This window comes from Pithys albifrons, chromosome 7 (assembly GCF_047495875.1).
Source record: "Pithys albifrons albifrons isolate INPA30051 chromosome 7, PitAlb_v1, whole genome shotgun sequence".
NCBI lineage: Eukaryota > Metazoa > Chordata > Aves > Passeriformes > Thamnophilidae > Pithys > Pithys albifrons.
The window spans coordinates 5,595,219-5,621,385 of NC_092464.1; the positions used below are offsets into that span (position 1 = coordinate 5,595,219).

At 48.9% G+C, this 26,167-nt stretch overlaps 3 protein-coding genes across 5 annotated transcripts in view; 2 read left to right on the forward strand and 1 right to left on the reverse strand.

Annotated features, from left to right (window-relative positions):
* The window catches only part of OXSR1 (oxidative stress responsive kinase 1), a 93,986-nt gene extending 87,285 nt beyond the window's left edge, over positions 1 to 6,701 (forward strand). Inside the window, exons 14-18 of the mRNA XM_071560089.1 lie at positions 590 to 681; positions 1,560 to 1,612; positions 2,541 to 2,609; positions 3,156 to 3,220; positions 4,075 to 6,701. Coding sequence (XP_071416190.1) covers positions 590 to 681; positions 1,560 to 1,612; positions 2,541 to 2,609; positions 3,156 to 3,220; positions 4,075 to 4,149 — 354 coding nt within the window. The 3' untranslated portion in view covers positions 4,150 to 6,701. The remainder of the gene's footprint in view (positions 1 to 589; positions 682 to 1,559; positions 1,613 to 2,540; positions 2,610 to 3,155; positions 3,221 to 4,074) is intronic.
* Positions 6,702 to 9,284: 2,583 nt separating this feature from the next.
* Positions 9,285 to 16,081, forward strand: LOC139674438 (solute carrier family 22 member 13-like). 3 transcript variants are annotated; one of them, XM_071560761.1, is made up of 10 exons: positions 9,285 to 9,697; positions 10,696 to 10,799; positions 11,134 to 11,288; positions 11,826 to 11,994; positions 12,343 to 12,463; positions 13,063 to 13,157; positions 13,450 to 13,664; positions 14,143 to 14,251; positions 14,406 to 14,616; positions 15,102 to 16,081. In XM_071560761.1, the coding sequence occupies exons 1-10, from the start codon at positions 9,326 to 9,328 to the stop codon at positions 15,195 to 15,197; spliced, it is 1,647 nt and encodes a 548-aa protein (XP_071416862.1). In that variant the 5' UTR covers positions 9,285 to 9,325; the 3' UTR covers positions 15,198 to 16,081. The 3 variants fall into 3 exon arrangements, with proteins under 3 accessions (XP_071416862.1, XP_071416863.1, XP_071416864.1); XM_071560762.1 differs by having other exon boundaries at positions 11,177 to 11,235; XM_071560763.1 differs by lacking the exons at positions 14,406 to 14,616; positions 15,102 to 16,081 and adding an exon at positions 12,079 to 12,217 and having other exon boundaries at positions 14,143 to 14,231.
* A 2,478-nt stretch (positions 16,082 to 18,559) lies between these two features.
* LOC139674007 (solute carrier family 22 member 13-like) lies at positions 18,560 to 25,295 on the reverse strand. The gene is made up of 10 exons (XM_071560083.1): positions 24,738 to 25,295; positions 23,371 to 23,474; positions 22,785 to 22,939; positions 22,495 to 22,663; positions 22,032 to 22,152; positions 21,350 to 21,444; positions 20,617 to 20,831; positions 19,745 to 19,853; positions 19,391 to 19,601; positions 18,560 to 19,264 (listed from the first exon to the last, which is right to left on the reverse strand). Exons 1-10 carry the CDS (start codon positions 25,107 to 25,109, stop codon positions 19,238 to 19,240), a joined length of 1,578 nt encoding a protein of 525 aa, XP_071416184.1. The 5' UTR covers positions 25,110 to 25,295; the 3' UTR covers positions 18,560 to 19,237.
* Between the last annotated feature and the right edge of the window lie 872 nt (positions 25,296 to 26,167).

Sequence of the window (26,167 nt, forward strand, 5' to 3'; positions counted from 1 at the left end):
CTTTCCTAGTGGAAATCTGCTACTGACCAACATAAAATTATTTGGTTACACATTCCAAATATAATTATTCAGAAGTAGTTTAGAAGTGAGAATAGACAGCTATAAAATTGCTGCTAGATGCTCTTAAAGTTTTCAATGTCACAAAAAAATAGTAACTGAGAGTTATGTTAATCTGGCAATTAAATTATTTTCTAGGTACTCTTCACAATTACATCAGTTTTTTAAATCAGATGGTTGGGGCAGGGTTTAAAACACAGTAGGTCTTGAATACCCAAGAGCCTTAAGTGTTAATGCAAAATAAGCAATTTTTTTACAATTAGCACTTCTGTAGTTTCTTACCCTTTTGGCATTTCTCAAAGTTGTGTAGCTATTAGTCTTTTCAAGGCAAGTGCAGAGATCCTCCTTGGATATTCTTTAAGTGTGAAGTTCTCCTGTTTCATTAGTCTGTCATCTTTTTCACTGTAGTGTCATGATTCCAAGAGTGAGTTAAACTTTTATTTGTATCTATAGTTATTTGAGGTTATTTCTAATTTTAAAACCAGAGCAAGGAATTGTTAATCTGTTTTAAAATGATGTAATTCTATTGCAGGCCCCACCTGCTGCTGCTGCTGCTGCTGCTGCTGCTGCAGCTCCGGTACAGGAAGACACAAAAGTCCCCATCAGCCTTGTACTAAGGTTAAGGTAAGGACACAAGACTGACCTGTCCTGTCAAAGGGAGCCTTTGTGGAGGGAGGCACTGGCAGACTTTTGTACCTCTTAATTAATTGTGTGGTGGTTATACATTGTCTCAACTTGGATTTCAACTGCTCTTCTGAAACCTGGCTCCAGAAAAGCAGTTTATCACAGCCACTTCGGTTTGGCAAAACCTGCAGACTGAAAGAGGTTTTGGTATCTGTATAAACATTGCTAAACTCTGATGGGGTGGGAAGGAGGGATTAACTGGGTTCCCTAAAGGGGATCAGGGATCCAGGGCTTTTGGCCTTGTGCTGGACTACTGGGCACAACTTCACACTTCAGCCAGTTCTTGCGGTAAAGAGCTTTTACCCAATTCAAGGAGTGGATTCTGGTCTGTGTACCCAGAAATAGGCAGAATCTTTCTACACTCACTTCACATACTGATGTTTCTCACTGGAGGAACCTGGCTCTCATCCCTGAAGGCAGTCCTGGTTGTTGGTGGGCAGTGGCCTGGGGACTCTTGAGCATCACCTCCCTGTCCGTTCCATAATGTGTGTGCATCTGCAGACAGTGGGTACTTCCCTCCTCTCAGACATATGCTCCAAGGATATATCTCCTGATGGATATGAGTTGCTGAGACAGTGGAACAAAGAGACCTTATACCAGAGAGGTGGCACTCACCTATCCTGGGCTTGATCAGGCTCTCTCAGGTTGGAGGCAGACTGTGCTGCTTCTATATGCAAACCCAAGTGATTAGTTTCTGCCTTTGAGGAGGAAGGATGCAATGAATTCATTTCACAGACTGACTATTCAATGACAGCACTTTCTCTTGGGCACTGATCATAAAATGGTCTCTTCTATATAAAATTGTCTTCTTTCCACAGGAATTCAAAGAAAGAGCTCAATGATATACGATTTGAATTCACCCCAGGGAGAGGTAAGCTGGTGAGAAATTCCAGTGTGTGTGAAAGGGAAGCTTTGTGTGTTTGGTGTTGTGTGTATGGAACCCCTGTGTGAGTGTCTGTCCATGGTGCCTTCCTGAAGGGCTTGTTATGGTTGTGCTTGGAGCACTGCTGTTGAGAAGACTTTTCCTGTTCATGGATATGGCCAAAGTGCAGCCCTTCACTGAATTCTAGTGAATTCACAGCTTAGCTCAGTGACCCTTCCCCTGTACTCAGCGCTGGTGAGGACGCACCTTGAGTGTTGTGTTCAGTTCTGAGCCCCTCAGTTCAGGAAAGATCTTGAGGGGCTGGAGCGGGTCCAGAGAAGAGCAACAAGGCTGGAGGAGGGACTGGAACACAAGTCCCGTGGGGAGAGGCTGAGGGAGCTGTGGGTGTTTAGCCTGGAGAAGAGGAGGCTCAGGGGTGACCTTATCACTCTCTACAACTACCTGAAAGGATGTTGTAGCCAGGTGGGGATTGGTCTCTTCTCTCAGGCAACCAACAGTAGGACAAGAGGGCAGGGGCTTAAGCTCTGCCGGGGGAGGTTTAGGTTGGATATCAGGAAGAAGTTCTTTACAGAGAGAGTGGTCAGGTATTGGAATGGCCTGCCCAGGGAGGGGGTGGATTCTCCAACCCTGGAGGTTTTTAAGGTGCGGCTGGACGTGGCACTGAGTGCCATGATCTGGTAATCAAAGTGAGATTGGATTAAGGGTTGGACTTGATGATCTCAGAGGTCTCTTCCAACCCAACTGATTCTATGATTCTATGTCTGACTGCACTTGGTGTGCAGCCTATTCCCTGTGTTTTGTAAAGAACACTTCTGCTGTTTGGTTTGTACAAGCTCTTTTAGGTTTCTGTGTGATGCCTTCATCAGCTGGAGCATTTCTGCTCTGTGGTGATGGCTCTTGGATTTCTCCCCAACAGATACTGCGGACGGCGTGTCCCAGGAGCTCATTTCAGCAGGTCTTGTTGATGGCAGAGATCTGGTAATAGGTAATATTATTTTTTCTGCTCTAACCATTTCAGTCATTTTTTGTGTGTTTAAAATGACCTGGTCAGTGGGTTCTAGGGGAGTTTGCTGTGGCCTTGATTTTGTACTCTGTTGGCTCTACACAACTGCTGTCAATTCCCGTGACAGTTCTGTGTCAGTATGTGTGGGCAACCCCCAGCTCACAAGAATATGATTTAGTTGGAAACATTATGAAGCAAATGTTCCTTGTAGTGCAAAATGAAGTCTAATTGATTCATTAGCTAAACCATTATCATCTGACACAGATGCATTGCCAAATTGTTACACAAGCCTGTCCTGCTCATGGATGCTACACCAGAGAGGTCTGGGACTGGAATCAGCCAGGCTTTTGGGTTTCAGTCAGGGCTGGGGAAGGAAGTGTGAGATGCACTAGTTGAGACCTAAACATTTTCTTTTATAACTGTGAAATTTCAAATTTTGCTAAGTAATACAAAGAGGGCTAATGAGTTTGGAATGTTTTTCTCTAGCCTATCCTAATATTTGCCCATTTTCTCTGTGTGTGATTTCAGTTGCAGCTAATTTGCAGAAAATTGTGGAAGAGCCCCAAGCAAATAGATCCGTCACTTTCAAACTGGTATTTATTCCTGTTCCCTGATTGAAAAAGTTGTCCCTTGCAAGGAGAAGGCACTGCATATAGATGTCTGCTGCAGACATCTGATGTATGCAGTCTAAATGCTCCCTTCTTTCCCAAAACTTCCTACTGGTTGTGTCATTGTAGGCAGTGCAGGCTCCCTGCTTGTGTCCTCTGAGCAGCACCTGGGTTAAATAAGTGTGAGATGATGTGCTAATACAAGCATTGCCTTATCCTGGCTGATAAACACATCAAAATGTTACAGAGGGGTGTTTGGGGGTTTTGGAATGTATATTGGCAGAAATACTTCAGGGCAGGTAGATGGGCTAAGAATTGTATGGACTCCTTTCTTGGAGGAGGAGAATGAAGGTCCAGATACATTGTCTCTGAGGAGGAAATGGGGGAATGAAGAAAAAAAAAGGAAAATAAAGGAATAGAGGGACAAAACTGAGAGGAGATAGGCTTGGAGAGCTGAAAGAACAGCAGGTAAATGTCTCAGAGGAGATGAAATTCAGAAGTAGTTACAGTGGCAGAGAGAAGGTGTAACCAGGTTATTGGGAATGAAACACTTAAGTGCCATTTTTCTTTTGCTCTTTCTGCAAGGAGTTTTCACTTGTTTTGCCCAGTTATTGCACATAGCCCTAGTCAGAGCAGGCACTGGAAAAACTTCAGCCCTTTGTAACTTCAAAAATGTGCAAAAAAATGAAAGCGCTCCACTTTAACTTAGGGTGGTGTGAGCTGCTGAATAGAGTGCATGTCTGCTCCCTCTCCACATCCTGTCTGATACACCTTCTTGTGGTTAATACCGGAGGGTGGAGGATCTGTGTTACTATTTGGATCTCTGTTCCTTGTTTCAGGCATCTGGTGTTGAAGGCTCGGATATTCCAGATGATGGCAAACTTATAGGATTTGCACAGCTCAGCATCAGCTAAACAATGGCCCCAGGAGATGTATCCCAACTGAGAACCCACATGTGCATATTCGTAATGCTTCTGTTAGCCTAAAAAAAAAACCACTACTGCCAAAGAATTGAACTACAGCCCCCTTCCTAGAAGCTTTAACATTTTCCTTAATAGGATCACAAACCTTCCTGAAATTACCGATGACGTTTACACCTTTTGTAAACAACTCTCATGTTTTTGTATCTGTCATCTCAAACATGCAGACCCAACACGTCATTGCCTGCATGTTCATTTTATTATTGCCTTACTTTAAAGAAAAATACTACTGAGTACGAAGCAGGGGGTTCCACTGCTCTGATGATCTTGCCTAAATGTTTGCTTACATGTGGTTTCATTTTTTTCACTTGCTATTTTTGCACAAGTTTTAATACTGAATGGATTTTTTTTTTGGTTCTTTACCTGCTTCTCCTTCTATCTGAAACACCAATGTACATGTTGTTTGGGTCACCTGGAGTGCTGAGAAATCTGCTTCTCTTTGGCTGTGTGTTGTAAAACTGCTGGTTTGAATGCTTGCACCTGAGAGAGCAAGCCAAGTCTTAACCCACAAGAGGGAGAGCTGCCTTCCCTTGTGTTTGTGTTTTTGAGAAGTTCCTTGACTTTGAAGTGGTAGAAGTCAGCTTCCCTTTGTAAACTGCCTTAATTTTTTTTTTACCATTTTGGTTCTCTCCACATGAGTGCCACGCATGGCATGAGGGCTGAACCTTTTAATTTACATGAAGCAGTCCTTCCTCAAGACGTTTTTCAATCTGCATCTTAAATGTAGTCCATTCTTGAAGCAGGCCAGTGGGGCATTGCTGCTGGTCTTTCAGATGATGAACACAATATCTGTGGTCAGAGGGAGAGGAGATCTGTGTCACTCTGTGTTTAGAAAACATGCACTTCAGACTGTTCCTCAACCCCAGCTCTGTCATGCCTGGCCGCGCAGCGAGTCCTCCCAACGTGTTTTCCCAGTCCTTTGCAAACTGGTACCCGTGGAACCATCCCTGTCGTGTTTTACAGCAATAAAGAATCACCAGGAGAGTGGCTGTACTGGGCGGGCAGGCGCCGGGCTGTGTCCCTGCTGCACTCAGGGCTTGGGTCGGCACCTCCTCGTCGGCCCCAGCCCCGACGTTTGATCAGGATGTCACTGAAACCCTGTCACACACGTATTTAGCTTTTTTTTCTATGTGGTGTTGAAATTGAGTTTCTACATGAATAATATAAATTATGCTCTGAGTTTGGTAAGAGACACTTGTAATGCAATATGTGAATAATAAATGGTGTTGACTCTTTTTTTTCTTTTCCTGCTGTTTCACAGTTGGCCTTTGTAACTGCTCTTGGCTCTGGAGTGTTTTCTACATGGAAATTGTAATTTAACATGCAGATGGAAATGTGTTTTGTTTCCATCAGCAACAAACAATGCAGAAACAGAGCGGAATGACTAGGTTCAATTAGGACTCTCTTTTCATTTCCAAGTCTTCAGATGAACAATCTGTATTTATATCTTGTTCTCTATGAGCAGCTGTGGAAGCTTCCGGAATTGCGCATGTTCTTTTTATACCGCCCCTTTTGCTTTTAGCCTTGGGTGGATATTGGGTATGTCCCCCTGGGCTCCTTGCAGCCCCATGGCTGTTGAGTGTGAAGGGGAGGGAGAGGTGGAAGAGGATATGGGAGTGAGAACATCCCAGGGTGTTGAGCAGACACTCTCAAGAACCCAGGAAAGTGAGTGCCTGATACCAGGGAGTTGGTGGTGGCTGGGTTTGGCCAAGTGCTTGTGGCACCTCTGGCACTGTTCCCTGTTGTCTGACACAAAGCACTCCCTACAGCATTCCCCGTCAAGCTTCTTGGTTTGGGAAGGGCAGGCTGGCACCGTGATTTTCATGTCACTCTGTGCTCAGTATGGATGTACTGGAAACCTTTAGGATACAGACACAAGGTAGTCGTGGTACAGTATTATTTTCCCCCTCTGCCTGCATGCCATGGGGACCTCCTTGTTCATTTGTGTACTGGTGCTGAGGAAGGTAGGACTCAAACTGCTCAAATGGAACAATGCAGCATCTATTTATTGTTATTCCCCATCTTCCCAAAGCCAGGACTTAGAGAGCTTGAGCTCACACTAACACAAGGCTCCGTAGTTCCTTGATGGAGAAAATAATAAGGAAGAAACTGGTGGTTTTTGCTCTATAGATCTCCAGATCTTTTGGGTAGGGATCCAAAGTATTTACTTGGGCTATTACAGTGCTAGACAACTGTCTTTTCTGATGTTGTTCCAGTAAGTGCCAATGCTGTTCATAATTGTTTTCCAGTGTCATTAAGAATTTGGTTTTTGTGCAAATCTGAACCTGGAAGCAGGTGGTAATTTTAAGTTAGTTCCTACTTTTAAGGACAATGCTCTGTTAATGAAAACAGATCCTCTTCACAACTTTGGTGTATTGTAGATTATAATGAAAGATGTAAAATATTCAGGCTTTTTTTCCTTTTTTGGACTTTGTATTTTACTGCATGTGTCTAATTTTTAATCAATAAAGAACAAATTGTCCATTGCCAGGTGTTTGGTGTGTGGTTTATGTGCCATTGGGTTGGATGGTGCATTTTGGGGAAGAGGTTTGTCCAAATGGTGTCTGCAACCCCCAAGGCATTTCTCTTTGGGGTGGTGGAAGGTTTGACAACTCTCAGGAAGACTCAGTGCGGAAAGGGAGATCAAGACCAGGCCGAATGGGGGCTTGGGTAATGTGGTCTAGTGAAAAGTGTCCCTTCCCATGGCAGAGGGTCGAAACCGGATGATCTTTAAGGTCCATTTCAACTCTTCATTGTTTGATGATTCTATTCTCTGCAGGAGTTGTGTGCAGAAAAGGAACCAGGAGGGCACTGAAGATGGTGCCCTGAGGGCTTGTCTGAAGTTTGCTCCAACTCTGCGTACCCTGTGCAGCTGGGAATGAGCTTTCCCTGTCCAGAAACACCTCAGTGTAACACAGCCTGATGTTAAAGTGGGATGATTTACACTCTGAGAAGTGTAAATCATCATGAGCATGAAGTGCAGTCCCACCTCTCCACCTCCACAATAGTTCTGTCTGAATTTGAGCCTGGGGCAGACACAATCCAGAGGTACCTCTGGATCATACTTGTGGTAGAGCCAGGACTTCAAAAAAATGCACTGATGGTGAGAGGTAGAGCACAGATATGTTCCCATCCCTGTTGTCCTGACAGGGCCATTTCTGGGCTGTAGGCACGGTGTTCCTGCTGCAGCCGTTGTGCTTTGAGCTGTGAAAACGAGGAAGTGCCTGAAATGGAAGGTCTTGTCCAAGTGTGCATGTGCCAAGACTGTTGTCCAGCTGTCAGTGGACCCCTTGCCATTGTTTGGCAATGCTGCTGTGCCCTGGCACTGAGCCATGGCTGTGGCAGAGGGTTTGTCATGGTGAGTGCTGCAGTTTGATGACAGTTAAGCTGAGTGGATGTCTGGACAGCTTTCCCCAGTTGTGGTCACCCTTTAATAGCAACCTTGGCCACAGCCTTGTTTCTGATTGTTTTGTGCTGTGGTAGAGGGTGTTTTGAAGGCTGAGGTGCCTGGAGGCATCACTCCTGTACTTTGGTGCAGAAAACCTTCTCAAGTTGCAGCAGATTAATTCCTCCTGACTTTTACCGTAAGCCATAGACAGGTGTGCCATGGGCACATGCCCTGGTCGGTCCTGAGGAGATGATCTCTGCCCAGAGAGGTGGCTCTGCTCCAATCAGCTATTGCTGCCTCCTTGCCCCTTGTAGGAAGGCCCCATCAATGGGCTTCTGCTCTTTCCCTTGGTCCAGGGCCTTATTATGCTCCAGTTTGCTGTAAATGTGATGCCCAGCTCAAGATCTGTGATGCCACTCTGACTGCTGCTTCTCCAGACACATGACTCGTGTCTGACTGACCCTCCCAGGTTTTCCCATTTAAACCATGGCAGAGAAGAGTGGAAGAGGCTGCCTTGTGCCCCAGACTCCAGCTGGCACAGAGCCAGGAGACAGCTGGCAGAGACAGCAGGATCAGGCCATGGAAGGGCTCCTGACTTCCTGGCCATGCGTGACTGCTTTTAGCAAAGTTTGGCCTGCCCTGTCTCCTGGTGGGTGAAGCAGAGCCCCAGCTGAACAGGGACACAATTTCATTCTCCACCTGAGTTTCCTAATTGACTTGAACAGATCCAATTTGTGTTGTCCAGATCAGTGTCTGCCTGATTATCCCTGCCTTTGGTGCTCATGGTTTGTGTCTGCTGAGCTGGGCTTATTCCAAGGACAGCATTTCTCCTCTGGCTCTCCAGGGAACAGCTGTACCTTCAGGCTGGACCTGTGTGGGTGTCCTGGTCAACCCCAATAGGGCAACCATGGCCTGTTTTCCATCTTCTTTGTACAAATTTTTCCTGTGGATCTCTGGGCAGGAGAAGAAGTATCAAAGTTGGTTTTGGGCACCCCTGGAGGCTTTGCCTCACAGACCTCTAAAAGGGGCCCCAGGCAAATGCTGTTCCTGAATCAGGGATGATCTTAACAGTGCTGGACTCATGTTCTCAGTGATCAATTTAAGGCATGTGAGCTGAGATTTGCCAATCCTGCCTCAGGCAGCATTGCCCTATGTCAAACTTCTCTCATCCCTGTATCCTCCCTCAAGTCTTCCCTGCATATAACCCCCACCAGTCCACAGGGTGGTCCAGAACTGGGAGGAAGCGTGGACATCCCATGCCTGCCTGGCTTGCTTGTGGTTGCACAGGGAAGCTGCAAAAGATGAAGGAATTGGCAACTCCCATCAATCGGGACCAGAGCAAACTGACTGCCCTTCCTCATCTGTGGCTCTGCCCATCCGTTAGCATCACTCCCTTTATTCCTCTGGACTTTTGGCCCCTCTGGGCCTTGCTGTTCTGAGTGGTTCAGCAAATGCAACCTCGCAGTCACTGTGGAGAAGAGCCTGCTCCCCTGCTAATGCCACCTGGCCCTGGCAGAGTTGGTGGCAGAAGTTCCCTGAAATGGGGTCTTTCTGCTCCAGCCAGTGCTGGATGTTTGTGGGTGGCACAGAGATGATTAATATATTACATGGTGTACTTGGGGTGACAGCCTGTGAGTGCAGAGCTTATCTTAGGTTTAAACATTAATTCCAGACCTCTGGGAAGTCAGTCCCAGCACTGTCCTGCTCCAGACGCAGTTGCCAATGTCAGGCGTTGGGGAAATTTTGAAAGCAATTGGTGATTTTGGGCCATTTCAGAAATGCCTGGTGCTGCTCACCTTGATTCCCTGCCTCAGCGTGGCTTTCCATCAGTTTTGCCAGCTTTTCATGGTTGTGAATGTGCCCCATCACTGTGACACCAGCTGGATCCTCACTGTCGGCCCCAACCTGACGCAGGAAGAGCAGCTGAACCTCACCCTGCCACGGGATGCAAACGGGGAGTACGAGCAGTGCTCCATGTACTCCCCAGTGGACTGGGACCTCGACTCCATCGTGGAATATGGCCTGAACTCCACGCAGAAGTGCAGCAGTGGCTGGGTGTACCCCTCAGCAGAGCCACCATCCCTGCTGACCGAGGTCTGTAATAGCTTTTTGAGGACATGGGGATGTGGAAGGGAGGGGACACCCAATGCCACCCTGTCCTGCAGTTTCCTCAAAGCTGGTGCCTGTCCATAGTGTAGCTGGGCTGGGCTGAGATTTACATCAGGTGTATTTTGGGTAAATTCACTCCACCACTCAGCCCCAGGTGTGATCCTGGAGAGGCTGCAGGAAAAGCAGGCTGTGATACAAGTGTCAGTGGGGCCACAGGCAGAGCCAGTGAAGAGATTAATCACTCCTAGTGGGGTCTTTTGAGTTTCTCTATCCTTCTGCATATCATAAGAATAGTTTCGCTTAGAAGAGACACTTAAATGCCACCTAGTCCAACCCCCAACACAGAAGTTGGTAGCTGAGAAAGAAGTTAAGACGAAGAAGAGTAGATTTAGATTAGATAGTAGGGAAGAAATTCTTTTCTGTGAGGGTACTGAGACCCTGGCACAGGTTGCCCAGAGAAACTGTGGCTGCCCCATCCCTGAAACTGTGCCAGGCCAGGTTGGATGTGGCTCTGAGTAATGTGGTCTAATGGAAGGTGTCTGTGTCCATGGAAGGAGGGTTGGACTAGACGGTCTTTAACATCCCTTCCAGTCCAAACCATCCTGTGATCCTCCCTATGTCACTCCACACATGCCCTCTGGTCACTGGCAGTTGCAGAACATCTGACAGAAACTGCTTGTCCCAGGGATCAGTGTTGGCACTCATCCTTTCTCCTCTGGAAGGGCAGGTGGTCTGGGAGGAAGCAAACTGCTGGGACTTCTGTCCCCAGTCCCACCTGAAGCAAAATTTGCCAGCCAGTGTGTTCCCCTGAGAGTACCTGGACTGGATTGGGGGGACTCCTGCAGGTCCCAGTGCTTGGGAGAGGGGCACCACTGAGTACCCCAAGGGCTTGTCCCACCTCTGCCTTGTGTGCCCTGTGCATACTGTGGAGATTCACATCCTGGGAGGGGGGATCCAAAAGCATCTGTTTGTCCTTTCTCCAGTTTGACCTGGTGTGTGACAGGAAGGACCTGAATGACATTGGCCAGTCCATCTACATGGCAGGGCTGTTCCTGGGATCCATGATCTTTGGGCCACTGAGTGACAGGTGAGGAGGCACAACCACCCTCCCCAGGTCTGTGCAAAGCCAGCATGCTGGGCTGAGCCTCTCTGGACGCTGCACTCTGGGCATTTTGTCAGTGCTCCTCACTCACAGGGGCCCTGACCAAAGTCCTTGGGTCCCATGAGGACATGGCCACACAGGGAGGGGAAGGGAGAGAGGCACAGTGTGTGCACAGGGTCCTTCACTTCTCAACCCAGAGTGTAGTCTGAGCCTTATCACCCTCAAGGGTGATAAAATCACTTACATAACCTGCTGGACTCCTCCCCATCTCCAAGGGATCTCTCCAGGTACTGACTGTGTCTTCCTTCCTTCCCCCCAGGATCGGCCGCAGGCCAGTCATTCTGATCTCCGTCTTCCTCCAGGGCGTGTTTGGTCTTGGAATTGCCTTTGTGCCCCATTTCTATGTGTACATGGCCTTCAGGTGTGTCGTGGGGGCTTCGGTGTCAGGGATCACCATGACAATACTGGCCTTAGGTGAGTGGGATGCCCTGGCCCTGAGGCAGAGGGATGTGGCCTGTCAAGGTGCAACACAAAAAGAAATAAAAATCATCAGGTATGACTAGGAATACACTGCAGCAAGGACTTGTCATGCTCTGCACTGTTCTTTGGCCGTTTGGCATCTCCTCAACCCTGAGTGAGAGCAACATGGAGCATCTCTCCCCTGCCAGTGCTCAGAGGAGGGAAAAGGGACAATGTCCCAGCTCAGGAGGCCAGTGCAGAGAGAGAGCCCAGTGGCTCTGGAACAGTTTGGGTTCCAGCTCTGTTACAGCATTCTATGGACTCTGAGACCAAAGGGGTGACACACCAGAGCTTCATGTCCTCTTGTAGAGGGCCAGGACACTCTGACAGCATGAAGAGGTGATGCATCCCATGAAACACTGGGGACTTGCATGTGTGACTGATAGCAGAGCTCACCCTGCTGGCCTCTAATCCTCACCTGCAGGGGAAACACCCTGTTTGCATCACAGAAATCCTTTACATAGATGACTGAGCCTTCATTCTTCTTCTCAGCCACAGAATGGATAGGTGTCTCCTCCCGGCCAAAGGCAGTGCTTGGTTCTCATTGCTGTTTTGCCATCGGACAGATGATTTTGGCTGGCTTGAGCTATGGAATTCGCAACTGGAGGCTGCTGGAAATTGCAGGATCTGCTCCTATATTTTCCTTTTTCTTCTTCATTGGGTAAGTGGATGTGGACAGAGCTCTTGCAGACACGATGGAGGTGTGAGGTGTGGAAGTGAGGAGGCAGCAGCAGCTCAGGACCAGGCCGGGTCTTTCCCATCACAGGGCAGATGCTGGAGAAGCTTCTGCAGAACTCAGCACTTCTCCCTGGGACACTGAACTCCTGAGAGCAGCAGCTGCTCTGCCTCAGGTCACCAAATGTGGCCTTTGGAGACTAAATGTGGTGGGTATTTAGACTCATCCATGCCATCTGATAACCACTGCTTCCCAGACGTGATCACAGAGAAAGGGGCTGTGGGGGAGCTTGGCAGGTCCCAGCAGCATGTGCTGAGCTCCCCTCGTTGGCAGGGTGCTCCCAGAGTCAGCTCGGTGGCTGGTGACAAAAGGCAGGATGGAGGAAGCCAAGAAGGTCCTTCAGAAGGCGGCGGCCACCAACAAGCGCAGCCTCCCGGCAGGACTCCTGGAACAGGTACGGGCACAGGGAACCACTGCCTGTCTGCACAGACTGCCTTCTGCACCTGGGCTGGCAGCAGCCACTGGAGCTGAGCTCATCCCAGAAATGCCTTTCCATACACACTGGGGATGATTTGGGGATGGACTGTGGGGGACTCCAGCTTCAGGTGTGATGGACAGAGACAAGGTGAGGGAAGAGGTGCAGCTTCTGCTGAGGCTCAGCCTGGAGCTTTCAGGAGTCCTCCTTGGGCTATGGAAAGAACAGAAAGCTTCCCTGCATTTTCTCCTATTGCAGGAGTGTGGGTGATGAGCATGTGGTCTGTTTAGTCTGTGGGTTTTCATGCACAAATACCTGAAAGGGAGTTACCTCCTTGCCCACCTCAAAGTTCCTACACTGGGGCATGTTCCTCCTGAGGAATCTCTTGGTCACCAAGGCCCTGTGCTGGGCACCCAGAGCACAGAGGCTGGAGCCCCCAGTGGGGCTGCCCGGCCTCCCAGAGTAGTGGGGGTCACCAGCTTGATCTGCTGAGGCTTTCCATAGACTGCAGATGGAAAAGGAGCTGGACATGGGTTTCTTTTGCCTGCCTTGACTCTTTGGCTTTTTGTGTTTTGAAGTTGAAGCCCGAGAAAAAAATCAAGTCTGGAAGTTTTCTCGATCTCTTTCGGAAAAAGCACCTCCGGAAAGTGACTTTAATCATGTCCTGTGCCTGGTAAGGCACTCCCTGCTCCCCTCTTTCTTCTAGGTGAAGAAAATAAGGGATTGATAGTAATAACTAAATTCACCTTGTGGTTTCTGAATATTATGCATGGGTGTTTTTGTTTCTGGCTATTTAAGATGCTTTGTGGCTTTGGGGAAAGGTGATAGCATTCCTACCTTTGACAGTCTTGTGGTATTCTTTTGGGTTTATGTTCCCTTGGAAATGCTGTGGCTTGGTCAAAATGTCACTGGAGGTCAATACTGCATTTCCTCGTGGCTAATAGATATATGCCCCTGGCTTTCAGGTTCGTGAACAGCTTTGTCTACTATGGACTGAGTCTGAACGTGACAAATTTTGGCCTGGACATCTACCTGACTCAGCTTGCCTTTGGGGCAGTGGAAATCCCAGCCCGTGTTGGTTGTATCTTCATTCTGCAGTGGTTTGGGAGGAGGAAACCCCAGACTGTTCTGCTGGTGCTGAGTGGCCTGGTGTGTCTGATCATCACTGGCATCCCTGAAGGTGAACAACCTCATCCCATGCAGAGAGGACACCCTCTGGGACAGAGAGGCACAGAGCCCCAGCCCTTCCCTTGCTGGTGCAGGTCCTGCCCTCCCAACCATGCTAGATTATGTCCCTCAGGGCCTGAGCTGTCCCTGGTGCCATGGCCATGTGGGACTTGGTTAACCCACTAGGGACCATTCCAAACAGCAACTTTGAGCTTGCCAATCAGGACAGCAGAGGGTAGAGCTGAGCCCAGTAGGCCACCTGTCAGTAGAGCTGTCCTGTGGGAAAATTTATACCTGGGGAGGTGAGATGATGGATGCAGAGTGTGTTGAAGGTACCACCAGGCCAAAGCTGCTCCATCCATGTTCAGGCACTGTCGGAGAAAATGGTTCCCTGCAGGTGACACAGTTGTCACTATGATCTCCCAGTCACTATCCATGAGTGTGCTCAGCACTCCCTCATCCATAGCAATGGTCTCTCCTCCTCCCCTCAGACCAGCCCGTGGCAACCACTGTCCTGGCCACCATTGGCAAGTTTGCTTCCTCAGCCTCCTTCTCCACCTCCTTCGTCTACACTGCAGAGCTCTTCCCCACGGTCATCAGGTGAGATCTCCCCACACCTCGGGGCTTCCCTCTGCTGTGGCTGATGGTGGTGCTGGCTCAAGAGCCCAGTTGTCCCCATGGCCACTCTCAGTCCCACAGTGGCCTGGGGGTGGCTGGTCCCTGCTCACAGCCTCCACTGCCCCTCGCTCCCCAGGCAGACTGGCGTGGGGCTGTGCTCGATGTCGGCACGGGTGGCTGGGATCCTGGCACCGCTGGTGCGGCTCCTGGGGCAGTACCACCCGGCCATCCCCATGGCCATCTTTGGGGGTGCCCCCGTGCTGGGGGGGCTGCTCTGTGTCCTGCTGCCCGAGACCCGCGGCACCGACCTGCAGGATGACACGGGGGACAACCAAACTCCAACCGAGGTGGGTACCTGGGTTTGCCTCTGGGTCAGGGACACGGAGTGCCAGCACATTGCATGGGCTGAGGGTCCTTTGAGGGGTGACAGTGGTGGGAGGGCAGGCAGTGGGACTTTCCCACTGTGGAGGATGGGGAGGAGACCCCATAACCCCACCCATGGTGGTCACCCCTTCATTCCTGTCCATGGGATAGAACAGCGGGTGCTCTGCCTGTCTCTCTCTGCCCTCCTCAGGGAAGGGCCGGTGCCTCGTAGCCATGATCTCTGGCTTTCACCCTCTCGTAACTCCCAGCCCTCATTTCCCATGGGATCAGGTGGAATTGCACCCTGATACTTTTGTTATCCCACTGGGAGAAGGGTGTCCACAGGCCCCCAGAGAGCGAGTGGGGATTGGGAGCCAGGCTGCTGAGGGCTGCTTGTCCCAGGGATGGCTGCCATCAGCTCATAATAGCACATCTTCCTTTGCTTTTACACTCTTCTCCCTTTCATTAGGTCTGTGAAAATGCCACCAGCAGCTCTGAGAATGGACAGGTGAAAGGAAAAGGTGGTGGCCAAGTCAATGAGTACACGAAGACCACTTACTTCTAGCTGAGTCTGCAGGTGGCTGTAGCTGAAGGCAGCCCAGTGTTGTGTGGGCACTGAGGACAGGCAGGGTCTTCACCACAGGATACCACCATCACTCGGGCCATCACTGCCAGTTCTTGGCTTTCCTTGTCTTTTTTGCCTTCCTGTATCTCCCTCTATAGCTTGTCCTCAGGCACTGCATGATGTCGCTGGCATCTGACAGTGCTCCCGCTGGTGAAAAAGGGATGCTTTTCATTTAAGGGGGAAAAAGAAAGAAAGCAAAAAACCAGAATGGAGGCATTTTCTTTGTTTTTCCTGCCTTGTCTCCAGAGAGGTGAGACTGTAAACTTTGTCCAGAGAGGCACCTGCCAGAGCATTGAATAGACTTGCAACAGAGAGCTGTGCTCACTAACAAGAGAGCTGGAGTAGAGGCAGCATGGAAAACAATCTCATACTTGCAAAAAGGAGTGATTTATCTTGACTATCTGCAAGATCTTCTCACTCTCCCATAAAAACACTCCTTTTTATTTTTTTTTTTAATTTGAAATACTTAACTGAGCTAAAAAAAATGATATGATGGAAGAAACAGCACCCAGGGAGTAAGGATGTCTAACAGGCAACTGAATTTTCACATTAGTGCTGGTGGCTTGGAATCTATGCCTGTCATGATGCTTTGGGCATGGAAAATGGTGCTATCAGGCTGCAGTGTAGGACCAAATTACTTCGTCCATTCCAGGAAACTGAGATGTGGTGGCAGTTGGCTCTTAGAAGACGAATCTTTCTGGGAAATACCAGGTTTTTCTACTGTGTTTTAGTCTATTCCTTCTTAGTTATCCATTTCTATCCTTAAATGATTTAGGACTACTTTTGTCTTACACTGTGAATAAAAAATATATGTTTTTCCTGTGCTTCCCTTTCTCTTGTCTCCTGTCCCTCAAGACAACTTTCTTTTCCCACTGATTTGGTACAAATGAAACCTGGAAGCTCCACAAAGTGGTGCCCCATCTCTGTCTGTACAGCTCAAAAACTTTTTTCTGGTAGTGTCAGGAAGCTTTTAAAACAGATTATTTCTTCTCTCTGTTGTTGTGCCTGCATGTTTCCCATGGATCAAAGTACCTTAGGGATATGTAGTGTGATGAAGACAGAGTTTTGGATAAAATGAGTGTCATGTTACAAAGTCCTTCCAGGAAGGACTGGCCGTGGTGCCCTCTTTTCTCTGGCACTGCTTTTTGGAGGATGTGCTGTGATGCTTCTCTTCAGTGCCCCAATAATAGAGGAGCTTAGTCATTTGCCCAAGGGCACTCTTTCCTTGGGAAAGGCTGGGGACTGCCTTGTTCAGGCTTTTATGGAAAACAAGGCACTGAGTGCAAAGGCTGAGGGAAGAGCTTGGAGCCAAATGTACATTTATTTAGGGAAAAACAGGTTCTTTGGGGAATTGTACTCTGAAACTCTCTGGTTTAGCTCATTTCATAAATAAAGGCATCTAAGCACAGCTGAGGTACTTCTACTTCCATTTTATTCATGCATCCAGTTGGCTGAAGATCCATTTCATAGCATCTTGGAGAGTTTTGGCTTGAAGGGAACCTTAAAGACCATCCAATTCCAACCCCCTACCAGGGGTAGGGACACTTTCCTCTAGACCAGGTTGTCAAAGCCCTGTATAACCAAGCCATGGCTGGAGGGCCGGCGTGGGATGGTGCTGGAGGTCACAGTGGTGAGCACTTGCCAGGGACACCATGTAGGGTTTGTTAAGACATTTCAATTAATGTCCAAGCCTTCTTCAGGTCCTTCTGTATCAGATATAGGAGTGAGGTCCTGCTCCTGCACTTACACCCTCACTTAGGCCAGTCTGTATTTTAGGTCACAACCTCTTGACCCCCATTTCTGCTTTGGAAGAGACCCAAATTCATGTATCAGAGCCTGCTCACTGCTGAGGAAGCTGATCAGACGGAGTCAGGGGTATCTCAGGCATGGAGGGGCAGCTGAGCCTGTCCTGGCCCTGTTCCCTCATGTGACCTGTGGGGCAAAGCAGCTCCTGTTGCCAGTGGAGCCCTATAGAGACAATCCAGACACCCTTGGTGTCAGTGACACTGATCAACTGTGAGGCAACTCTGATTCCTGGCTGTGGGGCAGAGGTGTCAGGATCCTTGACCTTCCCTTTTAACTAGAGAACATGGTCCTCTCTTTTCACCTGACTCTCTGCTAGAAAGCCCCAGGTCCATGAGCAGAGCAAAGCTTGTGGAAAGGGACCCAGCAGGGAATGGCTGAGGAGGTGAGGAGATGAGTATTAAAGCTGCTCTCCTGACTCTGTGCAAGGATTCATAGAATAGTATGTTCGTTTATGTTGGAAAAGACCTTTAAGGCCATTGAGTCCAGCCATCAGCCCAGCACTGCCAGATCCACCAGTAAAACACATCCCTAAGTGACACACCTTCCTCCAGGGATGGTGACTCCGCTACTGCCTTGGGCAGCCTGTGTCAATGTTTGAGAGCCCCTTTGGAGAACAACATTTTCCTAATATCTGATCTAAACCTCCGTGGACACTACTTGAGACCATTTCCTCTTGTCCTGTTACTTGTTACTTGGGAGAAGTGACTGACTCTCCCCTTGCTACAACCTCCTTTGAGGTAGTTGTAGAGAGTGATAAAGTCCCCCCTGAGCTGCTTTTTCTCCAGGCTGAGCCCCCACTGCTCCCTCAGCTGCTCCTGAGACCCTTACACAGATTTGTTGCCCTTCAGTTCCAAAGCTCAGATCTTGGAATCTCCCTGTCCTGTCTCCATCCATGACCAGCTTGCATGTGACTCTGAGGTGATTTTGTGCACCAAAGCCAAGACAGGTCTAGACTGGGGACACCCTGACCTTCAAAACACCAAAACACAAAGTGCTAAGAAACAAAAGAATGCAGCAAACCTGTGTGATGAGACTGCTCCTTCAACCAAGAGTAGTGATGTTGTTTGAGGAGATGATTTCATGAACAGACACCAAATATTTTCTCTGCTTGAAAACAAGTTAGTATAGGAAAGGCACTCATCCTTCTATTTCTTTTGCATGACAATACATGACACTAAAAAAGCACAACTGAGCTGGCAGCAGCCAACTGAGGGTACTGTAAAAGGCTGACCATGACTGGGGAAAGCTGTCCAGATGCCCACACAGTTTAATTGACGTCAAATTGCAGCATATGCCACACAATTCAGAAAACTTCCAAAGCTGCTAGTAGAGAAAATAAATACAGGTTGTTAGTCAGAAGGCTTTGAAAAAAGAAAAAAGTCCTTATTTGTCTCAGTTATTCTGCTTTAACACTCTGCTTCTGCATTGTTTGTGGCTGATGAAAACAAAACACATTTCCATCTGCATGTTAAATTACGGACTTACAATTTCCATGTAGAAAACACTCCAGAGCCAAGAGCAGTTACAAAGGCCAACTGTGAAACAGCAGGAAAAGAAAAAAAAGAGTCAACACCATTTATTATTCACATATTGCATTACAAGTGTCTCTTACCAAACTCAGAGCATAATTTATATTATTCATGTAGAAACTCAATTTCAACACCACATAGAAAGAAAAGCTAAATACGTGTGTGACAGGGTTTCAGTGACATCCTGATCAAACGTCGGGGCTGGGGCCAACGAGGAGGTGCCGACCCAAGCCCTGAGTGCAGCAGGGACACAGCCCGGCGCCTGCCCGCCCAGTACAGCCACTCTCCTGGTGATTCTTTATTGCTGTAAAACACGACAGGGATGGTTCCACAGGTACCAGTTTGCAAAGGACTGGGAAAACACGTTGGGAGGACTCGCTGCGCGGCCAGGCATGACAGAGCTGGGGTTGAGGAACAGTCTGAAGTGCATGTTTTCTAAACACAGAGTGACACAGATCTCCTCTCCCTCTGACCACAGATATTGTGTTCATCATCTGAAAGACCAGCAGCAATGCCTCACTGGTCTGCTTCAAGAAAGATTGGGTCAGACTAGACCTCTAGTATATGCCTGTCCAATCATTGCTTGCTTTCTGAGCATCTGCAGATGTCCTGCTCCAAATCTGCTTCATCTTTCTGGTGTCTCTCTTAAAAATGCTCTCCAGTCTTCTCGTTCTGAAGACAAGAAGGAAAGAGGAAGAGCTGATATGATTTTCATCCTGGTTTCTGATTTTTTTCTTGACCTTAAATTTGGAACTTTAGATTTTTTTTTTAACTTAAATTCAAGCTCCATGCACCCACCTCAGCTGGGGTTTGGCCCGTCTCTGTGTCATCTGGCAGGTCGACACCACGGGTCTCAGGCAGCAGGATGCAGAACAGTGACACTAGCACGGGGATGCTCCCGAAGATGGCCATGGGGATGGCCCGGTGGTACTGGTCCAGGGGGATGATCAGGGGGGCCAGGATCCCTGCCACCCTCGCCATGGTTGAGCACAGCCCCACGCCGGTCTGCCTGGGGAGCAAGGGGCAGTGGGAAGTGTGGTCAGGGATCAGCATCCCCTGGGACTGAGTGTGGCCATGGGGACAGCTGGGCTCTTGAGCCATCAGCACCACCAGCATGGCAGAGGGAAGCCCCGAGGTGTGGGGAGATCTCACCTGACGATCGTGGGGAAGAGCTCTGCGGCGTAGACGTAGGAGGTGGAGAAAGTGGCTGTGGCTGTGAACTTGCCGATGATGGCCAGGACGGTGATTGCCACGGGCTGGTCTGAGGGGAGGAGGAGAGACCAGCACTGTGACCTCCATGGAGACGGTTCACTCGGAATCAAAACTCTCTCTGGTGAGATTTCTTGGGACAGCCCTTTCTAATGGACTTACAAACTAATTTTGGCAAGTTGAAGACACCACCTACCCCAAGGAAAATTGTTCCTAGCATAGCATTACCTGGAAAATACTGTCTGTAAAGCTGGCAAAGAGAACCCGGATTTCTCCTGAGGTCTTGGGTATTTCCTAAGTGTGCAGCTGAGGCGAGCTTCTGAGCCACCACAGGTTCTTGAGGAGTGCTTGGTTGGAAATACAACATCCCTGAGCTTGAAAGCATCGTGCAGCCCCTCTCTTTCCTTCAGCCTTACTCACAGTGGCAGGGATTAGGGTATGGACTGCAGCAATGTGGCACAAACAGATGTGAGGGGTGGGCATTTGCTTTTTTTTTCATCTAAAGAAGGGAGACACAGTGTATTTTAAAACACCTCTTCTGCTGCACGTTTTTGCTCAGAGGTGCTGAGGTGGTGTTGTCTAGTGGGGGGTGGTGTCTGTTGGGCACTGCCTACTGAGGGCCAAGAGCTGTGGAAAGACCAGGCACAGCCCTGAAGGAGAATAAATTCAAGCTGAGAGGGAGCTTGAGGCAGCTCAGCCCCTGAGAGTGAGTGTAGGTCTGCATCCAGCTGGGCTGGGAGGATGAGTCTGAACAAGGAGAGAAATGGCTGGGGCTCTGTCCAGCTCTGCTCATAGGTTGGGAAGAGGTTGCTCACCTTCAGGGATGCCAGTGAGGATTAGACACATCAGGCCAGCCAGCATCAGTAGAATGCCCTGCACTTTCTTCCTCCCAAACCACTCCAGCAGGAAAATGCAGGAAACTCGAGCTGGAAACTCCACTGCCCCAAAGGCCAGCTGTGTCAGGTAGATGTCCAGACCAAAATCTGTCACACTAAGGCTCAGCCCATAGTAGACAATGCTGTCTGCAAACCTGAAATTCAAGTAAAGTGGAATAGAACAGGACACTAGATAGTTTTATAGGGGTTTATGATAAAAAATTAGGAGGGCTAGATTACACACTATTTAAACTCCCAACTATCTCTGTTTTGCTTTTAGTCACCACCTGTGATAGTTCTGTGGGATGTAGATAAACCAGATATGAGATAAAGCAGAATCGATCGCTATATAGTCAGCAGCTTCTAGACTGAACCCAGAACTTCTAGGTAGGCACAAAACTACTGCAAGGCACAGGGATCACTAAAAGCTGGAATTACTCAAGCCTTTCTAACAAAATCCACAAAAGTACCATGAATAATCATCTTCTCCCCACTCCCAGGCAAGGTAAATCTGGTCCAGTATGAGAAGACAGAAAGACAGCAGATAAACACATAAACTTACATGCGTGACCACCAGAATCACATAAAGCGAATGTATAGTTCTTGTAAACTATCAATTCCTAATTTTCTCTTATCTAGAGGTTTGGAAAGAGGGGAGCAGGGAATGTCTTACCAGACACTGGACATGATTAAAGTCACTTTCCGGAGGTGCTTCTTTCGAAAGAGATCCAGGAGATTTCCAGACTTGCTTTGTTTCTCAGGCTCCAGCTTTAAAATGCAGAAAACCAAAGAGTCAAGGCAGGCAAAGGATACCCACGTCCAGCTCCTTTTCCATCTGCAGTCTATGGAAAGCCTCAGCAGATCAAGCTGGTGACCCCCACTACTCTGGGAGGCCGGGCAGCCCCACTGGGGGCTCCAGCCTCTGTGCTCTGGGTGCCCAGCACAGGGCCTTGGTGACCAAGAGATTCCTCAGGAGGAACATGCCCCAGTGTAGGAACTTTGGGGTGGGCAAGGAGGCATTTGTGCATGGAAACCCACAGACTAAACAGAGACCACATGCTCATCACCCACACTCCTGCAAAAGGAGAAAATGCAGAGAAGCATTTCAGTCCTTTCCATAACCCAAGGAAGACCCCGGAAAGCTCCAGGCTGAGCCTCAGCAGAAGCTGCACCTCTTCCCTCACCTTGTCTCTGTCCATCACACCTGAAGCTGGAGTCCCCCACAGTCCATCCCCAAATCATCCTCAGTGTGTATGGAAAGGCATTTCTGGGATGAGCTCAGCTCCAGTGGCTGCTGCCAGCCCAGGTGCAGAGGGCAGTCTGTGCAGACAGGCAGCAGTTCCCTGTGCCCGTACCTGCTCCAGGAGTCCTGCCGGGAGGCTGCGCTTGTTGGTGGCCGCCGCCTTCTGAAGGACCTTCTTGGCTTCCTCCATCCTGCCTTTTGTCACCAGCCACCGAGCTGACTCTGGGAGCACCCTGCCAACGAGGGGAGCTCAGCACATGCTGCTGGGACCTGCCGAGCTCCCCCATGGCCCCTTTCTCTGTGACCACGTCTGACAAGCAGTGGTTATCAGATGGCATGGATGGGTCTAAATACCCATTACATTTAGTCTCCAAAGTCCACATTTGGTGACCTGAGGCAGAGCAGCTGCTGCTCTCAGCAGTTCAGTGTCCCAGGGAGAAGTGCTGCAGAAGCTTCTCCAGCATCTGCCCTGTGATGGGAAAGACCCAGCCTCGTCCTGAGCTGCTGCTGCCTCCTCCTTCCACACCTCACCCTGCTGTTACAACTTCCAGAAGCTCTGCCCCACTCCTGCTTACCAGATGTAGAAGAAAAGGGCAAACATAGGAGCGGATCCTGCAATCTCCAGCAGCCTCCAGTTGCGAATTCCATAGCTCAAGCCAGCCACGAGCATCTGTCCGATGGCAAAAGCCGTGTGAGCAATAAGCACTGACTTTGGCCTGAAGGAGACTCCAACCCATTCTGTAGCTGTGAAGAAGAACAAAAGTTCAGGGTCAGCCTTTCCAACCCATGTCAGGCTCTCTTTTGTTATTGTATCTTGTGAAGCCACAACTGCAGCCTCAGGGCAAGGCCATCCTGCTCTACTCACCCAGGGCCACGACAGTAATCATAATTCCTGACACTGCAGCCCCCACGACACACCTGATGGCCATGTACACATAGAAATGGGGCACAAAGGCAATTCCAAGACCAAACACGCCCTGCAGGAGCATGCAGATCAGAAAGACTGGGCGGCGGCCTATCCTGTGGAAGAAGAGACAAGACACAGTTGGTATCTGAAGAAACCCCTTGGGGATATGGAAGAGCTCAGGCAGAATACAAATCGATTTGAGAACCAGAGGAGATTTGACAACTCTGTGAACAAAGTTCCTTTATACACTCTAAGAAATAACATGCAGAAAAAGTAGCTCCTCCACTTTTAAGCCATCACAGTGCTTGCAAAGGCTGAGACACCAGCTGGGGCCAGACTTGTGATTCCTGAAGGATCACCACAAGGTTGTATCTGCCTCTCTTCCTTTTTAACCATCAGACATATACGTGGCTCCAGATGCCCTTGCTCAGGCAAAGGGATTTAGTTGGTGGCGGGAAGAGTTAATGACCAGTGCAAGGACGGTCAGCTGGGCTGTCCCTGAGTGCTGGGCGATGACTCTGGGAAGGTGACTGTATTTCCTCACCTGTCACTTAGCATCCCAAAGATCATGGCTCCTAGGAGAAGCCCAGCCATGTAGATGGACTGGGAGACATCATTCAGGACCGTTCTGTCACATACCAGGTCAAACTGGAGGAAGGAAACACAGATGCTGTTGCTTTTGACAGACCCCAACTGATTTCTGAGGGTGGGTAGTCTGTCTGATCCATGGTGGATCCAGGAGCTGGATGCCTGAGCTCTCACTACAGCCCCTGAAAGCAGAGAACCCGTTGACAAGGACATGAGCCCTCTGTGGTGTACACATAGGGCACAAATCAGAGGTGGAACAGACACATGAGTTGCTCAGTGTGCCTCTTCATCCTGGTGCACATCTCCTAAGTGCTGGGATCTGCCCAAGTATTCCTGAGGGAGCCTCCTGGTTGGCAAATTTTGCTTAAAGTGAGACCTTGGGATAAGAATTTTAGCAGGGCAGGGCAGGGTGGAAAGAGGAGAAGAGAAGGAGAGCTGTGTTTTCTCTGAAGGCGGACTAGAATAGGAATGGGAAGGGTTGCAGCAGCTGCTGAGAAGCCTCCAGAGAAGCTGACTTGGAAATAGACATTGTGCTACAGGGTCACCAAGGAACCTTTGCAAATGCCAGAGGCTGAACTCTCTCCTCTCTTCCTAAGCGGAAATACTTGCGAGAAAGTGCTGGAGCTGGGAGGGAGGAAAGGAGAGAGAAAGGAAGGAAGAAGGGAGGAATGAAGCAAAGTGAGAGAGGAACAGATGAGCAGAGAGGGAGAATCACAAAATCATCTAGGTTGGAGAAGACCTCTAAGATCATTGAGTCCAATCTTTGGCTGATGACTACCTTGTCAGCTAGAAGGTGGGGAATAAAGCAGAGCAGAAAAGTTGAGGATGCTGTTAAAAAAGGCCTCTGCTCAACTGCTTGGCCAATGGCATGTATTGTTGTACCCCTGAAGGTCTCTGGAGGCCCCAGAAATATCAATGACAAACCCTTGGAAGGTAAATGTCTTTCACAGAGAAGGTGATGTGAGTAAAGTCAGGCTGAAGAACAGGGAAACTGTGGCAGGGACACCCAAAAGGTCCCTCCAGGCAAGACACATCATAGGTTCAAGGGTCTGGATACTGGAAAGGGGAGAGATGATGGGCAGAACATGTGCAGGACTCACCCCTACTGTCATTGACTGTGCCCTCCCTGGGCATCTACATCATGGTTGTCTTGCAACAACCTCCCAAGCTGTGATCTGTATAATGGAGGCAAAATCCTCCAGAGCCTGGTATAGATCTCAGTCTGGCTGCACCACAGCTGGCATTGGCTGACCGAACTGCAGTGCAGGACATACCCAACCCCTCCCTTCCACAACTCTGTCCCATTAAAAGATGATTACAGACCTCAGTCAGCAGAGATGGTGGTTCTGCTGAGGGGTACACCCAGCCACTGCTGCACTTCTGTGTGGAGTTCAGGCCATATTCCACGATGGAGTCGAGGTCCCAGTCCACTGGGGAGTACATGGAGCACTGCTCGTACTCCCCGTTTGCATCCCGTGGCAGGGTGAGGTTCAGCTGCTCTTCCTGCGTCAGGTTGGGGCCGACAGTGAGGATCCAGCTGGTGTCACAGTGATGGGGCACATCCACAACCATGAACACTTGGCCAATCATTTGGAAAGGATTAAGAAGGAGTGGGAGGGAGAGAATCAGTATCAGCAATTTCTGGTATAGCCCAAACTCCCCCAGAGCACTTATAACATCTCCGAACTCAGCCATGGTAGCTACCTCTGTGGCCAGGCTGTGCTAGCACATATGGCTTAAATAGGCTAATATTAATATTTAAACTATGTGAGCACTAAACCCCTAATCCAGTGTGATAAAACAAGCACCTGTACCAGCACATTTGTCAATTATGATGATATGCTGCCGTCCTCCAAGGGTGTACTTTGTCACCAGCCATTCCCTCCCTGATCTCGGGAACAGAACAAAGGTGCCAGAGCATTGCCACTCTTGGAGATAGCATGATGACACCTTGTTTTTTTCCAGCCTGGAATGTCTCACAAGGTCTCCTGAAGGCAACTGTGCTGCAGTGCGTGTTTTTTCACTGAGACAGGAAGTTGTGACTCCACAAAAGAGGGTTAATTTTCCTGACTATGATGAAGCAAAAGGAGTAAATTTTTCTGCTCTCATTACTGGCTGTAACCCATCATGGAAACTATAGGAAAGAGAAGCAGAAAATAATTTCTTCTCTGACCAGGAAATATGGCTGATCATCACTAGACTTGGTCTTGACATCTCTGTCCCAAGCTGTCTATTTTAATTTACCCCATGTAGAAACCCTGGTTAGTCATAAAACTAGATCTAAACTACAGTGTCTTGGGGTGAAGCCTAAAATAGGTTTGTCTTAGAGAGTACCCTTAGGGAAAACAGCACATTACACACACAGACACACAGAGCACACAGGAGCTGGGAAACGACACCAGCTTGGCTTTGCCTGAGGTTCTGATGTCACTTGAAAAGCAGATTGGCCTGATTTCTGCTGCATGTCTGAGTCTCTTCCTGGGCAAATTCCCTGAGTGGTTTGTGTCTTTATTCCTGAAAACTAGATTTCTGGATTGTATGAAATTTGATGATTAGTTTGGAAAGGTCTCCTGGCTGCTTTCACCAGAGCGATAAGGACAGGTCACTGACCTGCTTTCTTCATGTGTCCTCTCAAAGTCTTTGTCATTCACTCTGTAGGCAGATAGTGTGTATGAGACTCCAGCAAAGTTACTGAGGGGTCACACAAATGTGTGTGGTGTTTCATGAGTGGGCTTATGGAAGTGGGAAGAAGG

Bases quoted from the DNA above. Each gene is read 5' to 3' on its own strand.
- LOC139674438 (XM_071560761.1), top strand. From the start codon at position 9,326: ATGTCAGGCGTTGGGGAAATTTTGAAAGCAATTGGTGATTTTGGGCCA. The intron at 13,665-14,142 runs GTGAACAACCTC...TCCTCCCCTCAG, and splicing joins CATCACTGGCATCCCTGAAG to ACCAGCCCGTGGCAACCACT. The intron at 14,252-14,405 runs GTGAGATCTCCC...CTCGCTCCCCAG, and splicing joins CTCTTCCCCACGGTCATCAG to GCAGACTGGCGTGGGGCTGT.
- LOC139674007 (XM_071560083.1), bottom strand. From the start codon at position 25,109: ATGGCTGAGTTCGGAGATGTTATAAGTGCTCTGGGGGAGTTTGGGCTA. The intron at 19,854-20,616 runs GTGAGCAACCTC...TCCTCCCCTCAG, and splicing joins CCTCACTGGCATCCCTGAAG to ACCAGCCCGTGGCAATCACC. The intron at 19,265-19,390 runs GTGGGTGCATGG...TCTTGTCTTCAG, and splicing joins CGGGCCAAACCCCAGCTGAG to AACGAGAAGACTGGAGAGCA.